The sequence below is a fragment of the Phalaenopsis equestris genome, unplaced genomic scaffold, assembly GCF_001263595.1.
Source record: "Phalaenopsis equestris unplaced genomic scaffold, ASM126359v1 Scaffold200800, whole genome shotgun sequence".
In the NCBI taxonomy this organism is placed as follows: Eukaryota; Viridiplantae; Streptophyta; class Magnoliopsida; order Asparagales; family Orchidaceae; genus Phalaenopsis; species Phalaenopsis equestris.
The window spans coordinates 55,652-64,891 of NW_018220605.1; the positions used below are offsets into that span (position 1 = coordinate 55,652).

At 33.9% G+C, this 9,240-nt stretch overlaps 1 protein-coding gene across 1 annotated transcript in view; it reads right to left on the reverse strand.

Annotated features, from left to right (window-relative positions):
• LOC110035938 (regulatory-associated protein of TOR 2-like) overlaps positions 1-7,267 on the reverse strand; it is a gene marked incomplete at its 5' end in the record, with an annotated part of 27,626 nt that extends 20,359 nt beyond the window's left edge. The window contains 8 exon segments of the mRNA XM_020740277.1: positions 773-959; positions 1,055-1,408; positions 1,619-1,729; positions 1,827-1,910; positions 6,474-6,575; positions 6,717-6,795; positions 6,875-7,019; positions 7,113-7,267. Coding sequence (XP_020595936.1) covers positions 773-959; positions 1,055-1,408; positions 1,619-1,729; positions 1,827-1,910; positions 6,474-6,575; positions 6,717-6,795; positions 6,875-7,019; positions 7,113-7,267 — 1,217 coding nt within the window.
• Between the last annotated feature and the right edge of the window lie 1,973 nt (positions 7,268-9,240).

Below are 9,240 nucleotides of genomic sequence, written 5' to 3' on the forward strand. Positions count from 1 at the left end.
CCAACCCCCCCCCCGCCCCCCCCTGCCCCACACACACACACACAAAAAAAAAACCAACAACAAACCCCGTGTCACCATTCTATACACAGCTTTTGGATAAGATATACATATACCCTCCATATTATATATTTTATGATATACATAAACCAAATAAATTCTTAGATAACATCAATGGTAAAATAATTTTACCTAAATGAGAGCTTAAGATGGATTTCTTGTAAACAAAAAATAAAGAGTGAAATAACTGTTAAAAAAGTAATATGGCGACACATCCGAAATATGCAAGGAGCATAAGTAGTAGGATCGTCCAATTGTATTCATCTCATAAGAGAGGAACAAAAATGTCAGAAGACAGACTAAGATGGATTGAAATCTAAAGTGGGGAAAAGAAGAAATATTTAAAGAGTGAAAGGGGTAAAAAAAGGAAAGAAGGCAGCTAAAATAATTAGAAATTATACAAAAAAAAAGTTTAAAAAACTGGTAACAGGAAAAACTATGCTAAAAATGAATGGATTACAAAAAGATCCAAAAAGCCACACCAAAATAATAGGCACAACAATGCTGCTTGTCAACGCTTTCACAATGATAACTATAATGTTGATTATGAAAGTCTTGCAGTCCTAAATTTTAATATAAGACAACAATAGCGTGGTGTATTTAGCTACTACATGGCATCAAGTCCCATTATTTGTTAAGTATCCAAAGCTTGTGGAGAGGCCATGTTGAAAAATGGTTAGCTTAGTTCCACAAATCAAAAGAGCTATTTACATACCAACAGCAACCTCAGCACGAACTAAAGGGCTTCCATCTCCAAGAAGTTGCATAAAGTCCTTGACAATACTCAGCTCAGCTTTAGACTTGTCATCATCACAATCCTCATCACCTCCATTTCCATCTCTAAATGAGTCAGATCCAACTCCTATAAGGGTACCAAGAGCAAAAATGGCAGCAGCTCTAACCTAAAATATAAGAATTACTACATTATTCAAATAAATTACAATGGTAAAAAAATCAACTTTACATGTGCGGGGAATGGGAGAAAATAGAGGCAAACCTCTGGTTGGGGCTCTGACAACAAAGGGAACAAAATAGCTGGTGCATCTGCTTGTAAACCAATAATTTGTGCTTCATGAAAATCCTCCCAAAATTTTCCCAGACAAAGGCACAACCATTGAAGTAGAAGAGGCTCAGTTTGTGCTTCATTGGGGTTTGCAAGTTGCAGATGCTTCAAGCATGCATGCAAAAGATTGGCTTGGATGCATGCCTCTTGTCCCCGTCTGTGTCCATCAACAATAACTGCTAAAACAAAAGCGGCCATTGCCCGCTGTTCTGGGTAAGCATCCATGCTATCGAGAAACTTAATAAAGTAGGTATGGCCTCCATCTTTCACAAGATCAATCTGACAAGACTTTTTCCCACAAAAAAAAACATAGAGGATTCAGTTTCACAATCTCAAAAATAGCATGCTACAGCATCAAAAAAACTTCAAAATTACAACTTCTTCCTCCCATCAACAAATGTGTAGATCATTAAATAGAACAAAGGAAAAGAACCACCTAATGGCTCCAAACAAAAATAAACAAGTATGCAAAGCAGCAAGGATGTGTCTGAGAGATACCTTGTCGAGAGCGAGAATTTTTGTCCAAATGAAAACGAGAATCTGCCGCAGCTCCATTGCCGTTGTTTGAAGCAACTTGAGTACATAAGGAAATATTCCAACAGACAAGGCCTATAGGGAGAATTTGAACATTAATCAGATCAGTATATATAAGAAAAACATTTACCTTATTTGTAGGAAATAGCAAGCCAGCAAAAAGATACAATACCTGATCCACAGCCCAATGTCCCATGTCAAGAAATCTTCCTAAAAGCACCAATGCTCGAAATCGATGAGACTGGCTTAGTAAAACCTATAAATTTTAAAATGACAGAAAAAGATGAAGAAGAAAAAAAAAATGGTAAAATAGGCGAAATTTTCAAATACCTTTACATGTATTCCAATCTATTAATTTTTTTTTTCTCCTTTATTTGAACTTGTGTGTCCGCACTCATTAGAAATTTTCATTCCTCGTTTTGATCATTTTTGTGCCATCATTCCAGTGAAACAAGGAAGCTCCATCATATATTGAATTATTATAATAATTAATAAAACTCATTATTAAAAAAAAGAGAAAATATTAAATGATAGATACAACCAATATAAATAAGTCATAAATAGCCAAGTAAGCTCTTGCTAATCGAAAAAGTTCATGTTTGATCTTGAGTACCTAAATACAGTAAATTTGAAGGGGTTTAGATTAGGACAGATAACTGCATATTTAAATGATGATGTGCTCCTATCAAGATGAACAAGCCAATAATTACACTCCAAGCAACCCCATGCTTTTTTGGAAGCCCGCACATTTTCTTCCTTCTACAACACAAATGTTACATTGACATATATGATGAAAAATTCCTTAGCACCCATGCATGATATTTCTGCTGTTTCTAGTTTCATGAGAAAACTAAACGTAGCCCGTCATGAAGTGTTGGAAAAGAAAACTTAAGGCGTTCCCAAAATAAGCAAAGCTAAGGAGTGCAATAACACTGACTTATACCACACACCAAATCAACAAAATTCTGGTAATCCTTGTATAAGGGCTAGTTAATACACTTCTTATTTAAAAATAAATTGAAGCAATGATGTTTCTCCTAAGAAATTTTAGCACATCAAGACATTCACATTCTAGAAAATAATAAATCCACGAATAACTAAAAACTAAATTTGATGATTACTCGGATGAGAGAAATTTGATGCAAATGATTGGATATCAGGGCTAAACCAAATTTTAAACTTTGATGCACACAAGCTAAAAAATCTAACTAGTGCTACAACATAAACATACTGTGAACATAAACAACTTTAAAAATGGAATAACAGAGCAAAACAAAGCTTAAAATTCTAAACTAGCTCATGCTTGACTGGACAATTAAATAAATGAGGTTTTTCAAACCACCATCTTCAAAATACAACACTATACCAACGTGGACAAACATGCGCACAACTGTGCACCTTCCAAGTAATACCACAGTTGAAAAATCAGCTTTAGGATAGTCAGCTAAAACACCATGACAAAAGAAGCTTGAGATAGAAATAAGAAAAAGAGAACAAATAAAAACAAACATTCATAGCGGTTAAGATACACAAGGGAATAGTAAAATTTCATTCCTCGATTTGATCATTTTTGTGCCATCATTCCAGCGATACAAGGAAGCTCCATCATATATTGTATTACTATAATAATTAATAAAACTCATTATTTAAAAAAAAGGAAAATAACAAATGATAGATACAACCAATGTAAATAAGTCATAAATAACCGAATAAGCTCTTGCTAATCGAAAAACTTCATGTTTGATCTTGAGTGGCTAAATACAGTAATTTTGAAGGGGTTTAGATTAGGAAAGATAACTGTATATCTAAATGATGATGTGCTCCTATCAAGATGAACACGCCAATAATTACACTCCATTAGGGCTGTCAAAACGGCTTGTTGTTCGCGAACAGCTCGTGTTCGGCTCGTTAAGAAGCTCGTTTTCGGCTCGTTAATTTCGTTCGATAAGTTAAAAAATAAAATAACATTTAATGATGAATAATAAAATTTAAATACAACTCATCTTATATATATATATATATATATATATATAAAGTAGTAATTTAAAAAATCTAATTGACTACAAGGCTACAAATATTTATAATCAATTAAAATATTGATTAAGAAAATAGAATAAAAATTATTAAATTAGATTCAAATGATGTTTTAATATAAATAATAATTTTTAAATCTTGCTCAAACTCTTATTGTCTTATGTATTATGGCTAATAGTTAGGGTTGTTAAAAAGCCTCTTTGTTCGTGAGCAGCTCGTGTTCGGCTCGAGCCGAACACGCACTCCATGCAACCCCATGCATTTTTGGAAGCCCACACATTTTCTTCCTCCTACAACACAAATGTTTTGATGAAAAGTTCCTTAGCACCCATGCATGATATGTTTGCCGTTTCTAGTTTCATGAGAAAACAAAACATGGCCCCTCATTAAGTGTTGGAAAAAAAATCTTAAGGCGTTCCCAAAATAAGCAAAGCTAAGGAGTGCCATAACACCGACTTATAATACCACACACTAAATCAACAAAATTTTGGTAATCCCTGTATAAGGGCTAGCCAATACACTTCTTATTTAAAAAAAAAATACATTTGAAGCCATGATGTTTCTCCTAATAAATTTTAGCACATCAAGACATTCAAATTCTAGAAAACAATAAATCCACGAATAATTAAAAACTAAATTTGATGATTACTCGGATGAAAGAAATTTGATGCAAATGATTGGACATCAGGGCTACACCAAATTTTAAACTTTGATACATACAAGCTAAAAAATCTACCTAGTGCAACAACAAAAACATACTGTGAACATAAATAACTTTAAAAATGGAATAACAGAGCAAAACAAAGCTTACAATTATAAGCTAGCTCATGCTTAACTGGACAATTAAATAAATGAAGTTGAATCCACCATCTTCAAAATACAACACTATACAAATGTGGACAAACATGCGCACAACTGTACACCTTCCGAGTAACACCACAGCTGAAAAATCAGCTTTAGGATAGTCAACTAAAATACCATGATAAAAGAAGCTTGAGACAGAAAAAAGAAAAAGACAACAAATCAAAACAAACATTTATAGGGGATAAGATATACAAGGGAATAGAAAATTTTCATTCCTCGTTTTGATCATTTTTGCGCCATCATTCCAGTGATACAAGGAAGCTCCATAACATATTGTATTATTATAATAATTAATAAAACTCATTATTTAAAAAAAAGAGAAAATAACAAATGATAGATACAACCAATATAAATAAGTCATAAATATCCTAATAAGCTCTTGCTAACTGAACAACTTAATGTTTGATCTTGAGTGCCTAAAAACGGAAATTTTGAAGGGGTTTAGATTAAGACAACTAACTACATATCTAAATGATGATGTGCTCCTATCAAGATGAACAAGCCAATACTTACACTCCATGCGACCCCATGCATTTTTGGAAGCCCGCACATTTTCTTCCTCCTACAACACAAATGTTACATTGACATATTTGATGAAAAATTCCTTAGCACCCATGCATGATATTTCTGCTGTTTCTAGTTTCATGAGAAAACTAAACGTAGCCCGTCATGAAGTGTTGGAAAAGAAAACTTAAGGCGTTCCCAAAATAAGCAAAGCTAAGGAGTGCAATAACACCGACTTATACCACACACTAAATCAACAAAATTCTGTTAATCCTTGTATAAGGGCTAGCCAATACACTTCTTATTTTAAAAAAATACATTTGAAGACATGATGTTTCTCCTAAGAAATTTTAGCACATCAAGACATTCACATTCTAGAAAACAATAAATCCGCGAATAATTAAAAACTAAATTTCATGATTACTCGGATAAAAGAATTTTGATGCAAATGATTGGATATCAGAGCTACACAAAATTGTAAACTTTGATGCACACAAGCTAAAAAATCTACCTAGTGCTACAACATAAACATACTGTGAGCATAAATAACTTTAAAAATGGAATAATAGAGCAAAACAAAGCTTACAATTATAAACTAGCTCATGCGTGACTGGACAATTAAATAAATGAAGTTGTTGAATCCACCATCTTCAAAATACAACAATATACCAATGTGGACAAACATGCGCACAACTGTGCACCTTCCGAGTAATACCACAGCTGAAAAATCAGCTTTAGGATAGTCAACTAAAATACCATGACAAAAGAAGCTTGAGATAGAAATAAGAAAAAGAGAACTTTTCAAAACAAACATTTATAGGTGTTAAGATATACAAGAGAATAGTGAAAAAAAAAACGATTTTCCAAAGGATGGAATACTGAAAAATGATATAATAGCCATAGTAAATGTACTCTTCCCTTTTATGCAAAGGGACGCATCATGAACATCGTTTGAAAAAAAAGGTAGTATTACTCAATAGAACAAAGAAGTCCTTGCAATGAAAAAAAAAATTGCACAATTTTCAAAGAATCTGGCAAGCCTTCCACAGAGCTTGATTATCAAATTAAATCATGAACATTAAAATCATTGCAATTTTCCTTCATAAACTCATAAGAATAAGTATCTCTGTACAAGCAAGATTCGCAAAGAATGACAGAGAAGTCAATTTCCAAAGCATTCAAACAAATCAACACATATAACAAGAAAATTAACAATAATAACTATGCCAATTTCAATCATAATTAACGAAGTGGTTTAAAAAGGAGAATTGCAGTTATTGTTGATAAAATTGTGAAAATTTTGAATCGACTCATCTGTGATGGTTAAATAAGACAAAATCACGTAAAACTATTAATATAAGAAAATTGTGTAGGAAAGACGATACATGAAAACTGCATTCCTTCACAAACGCCTCACCTGCAAAACAATGGGCAACTGTTCTGGTGGCTTTTTATGTTCAGAACCGTGATCAAGCCACACTTCAAAAGCTGTTAACTGTTCTGTAAAAAATGGACTTGGCTGAACAGAAAAAAGAAATCAATTAATTGCATGAGGACTGCCTGTGTATTGTTCATCTGAAGCTATATAATTCCAGCAATACAAAATGTCAACAAAATGATCAAGTAAATCTTTAATCATAAATGAAAATATAACTGAAACCTGAAATTCAGCATTCGGATCAGCAACCAGCTGTGGCAATTTAGAAAGACAAATCTCCGCTGCCATGTCCCATGCATCCCTGGAATAAGGAATATGTGCTATAAAAACATAGCGATCCATCGATTTGGAAATTTTAACAGCAATATTTTGAAACCTACCACATATGATGCTGATGAGTTGATGGTAAAAAAGGATATGATATCGGAGTACAATTTGCCGTTCTCATAATTCTTTCAGCAAGCAGGAAGTTTCGGAACAAACTCGCAACCAGTAAATCTTGTCTGAATAACCTTTGAAAAAGGTCTGTAAAATGTCATCCCAAGAACATTAACAGAACTATTCAAAAGAGAGAAGAAACTAGAAGCAAAACAAGTAATTAATCATCATATTAGATACCGTGAGGCAAAACATTCCATGCAATGGTGTCTGTAACTGCTGTAAAAATCCAGTTTAACTCCCCTAGAAGTGTTTTCCGATCATTTTGACGCCCAGGAATTTTGTCAATAAGAGAATGGTCAATAGAATCATGAAGCAATGACCGAGAACAAAACCTATGCAAATAAATATAGTCATTTGTTATTTGCAAAGAAAATGAGAGCTCAGAAAATAAACCTTCAAAGAAGCCCCAACTACCCTCCAGACGAGACATCAAGGCTAAGCTCTTAAACTAAAGTCAAGTGAACAAATGACAAGATGATTTATGCCAACACAATAAAACTAAGACAATAAAAGAATATGCCAAATTAGCAATATCCACAAAGCCAAGCCTCTAGATTTAAAAAGTTATATAAAGAACAAAACATATCAAGTGCTGAGAGAATCACACTTATACATCAGAGTTCCTTTAAGAACAATAACATAAGAATAAAAATAGAATGTTCCTATTTTAAGTTGGCAATGTAATTAAACATAAGAATTTTTTTCCATTTACAGGAAAAAACTTGAAAACATAGATAACATGCCAGTTTGTACAAGCAGCTGTTTGAAGATGACACATTGAAAAAATTAAATCATCAGCACGTACAAAGAAAAACCTGGATATTAAAAACTATTAAAACATAAAAAGGAGATTTTCTTAACCACAAAATCAAAAGTCCAATCATATCCAATAATAGAAAAACAAAATGAAGCAATAGCAAGTTACAAGCAACAATTCTTTAGATGCTACCTCCTGAGACAAAAAATATTGGATACACTTGCAGAATTTGCATCTTGAGATGCTCCAACTAACGGTTTCAGCTTGAAATATAGAAAATTCATTAAACGAGATATTTTTAAAAAGTATTACAATTCTAAGCATTTCTATGCTGCAACTTAAAATTTGTATTAGCAACTACAAGGAGCCTAGTGGCATAGGAAGATACTCCCTTAAGCCAAAGCAATATTTGGAAAAAAAACAAACCTTGGTAAGTCAACAAAGACCCAAGTTAAAAAATCAACTTTGTTCCTGTGGCTTCTCTCCAGTAAATTTACAGCACGCATAGACCTTAAATTACTAATAAATCAACATTTTGTCAATCATAAAGGAGTTGAACATTTTATGATTAAGGAACAAGAAAATAACTCCAGGCAGCAAGTCAAACTTGTAGCAGGTTTGGCAATCCCAGCACATAATTTGACAATTTACACAGGTTTCCACTCCATCTACAGAATAGCTGCACATTCAGGTAGTTAATATGTGTTTCTCTCTGCCATATAATATTCTAGATAATTTTAATCCATGGTGGGACTCTTTCTTTCAGGCCTTCGAATTTTGTGAAGATTTGTTCAGAGAGATCACAACAAACAAAAGCCCAAAATCATTTGGAATACTGAGAACAGCTCGAAATGATAAGAAGGTAATTCAAATGGTTTCGGCTGGTAGTAAGACCGGACTGGCAGAGCCCAATACCCATCATCAAATACCTTTTGCAATAAGGGTGTTGACCTCATTTTTGGTGAGGTCTAGTCCTCCTCTTAGGGCTTAGGATCTAGCCTTAGGGATCTCCCTTTGACTATCTTAAAACCTTAGAAATGGGACCCGCCTCGTTTTAGAAATTCAACCCACTTCTGTACTCTTTTGTGGTTTCGCATGTGTGGTATCGACTTCTAACACTTAGAAGGACGAAACCAACATGAGGAAACTCAAAAGGGATTCCTATAGGACCTTTTAAGCCTTAGGGTGGCCTTCTGCATAATTCGCACTCCCGCGCGCACAAACTTCGCAATTCGGAGAGCCAACACGTCCGATCGCCATAATTCACATCGCTTGCACTGTTACCCGTCGAAGACTCGAATGAAATTTTTGAAACAATCGGATCGCGGGTCGAAATTTTGTAAAATTTGAATTTTCGACGCGTTTTTGACCCGATTGCCGACGACGTCGTCCGAGCGACCCCGAATGACAAAACAGAATGCACCGGGCACGTTCGGAACGTCGATTTTGCCTAGGGAGGACACCCATTTTGTTACGTCACCGCGCGTGAATAAATCGCATATAATTTAATATATATATATATATATATTAATTTATATAAAACCAATT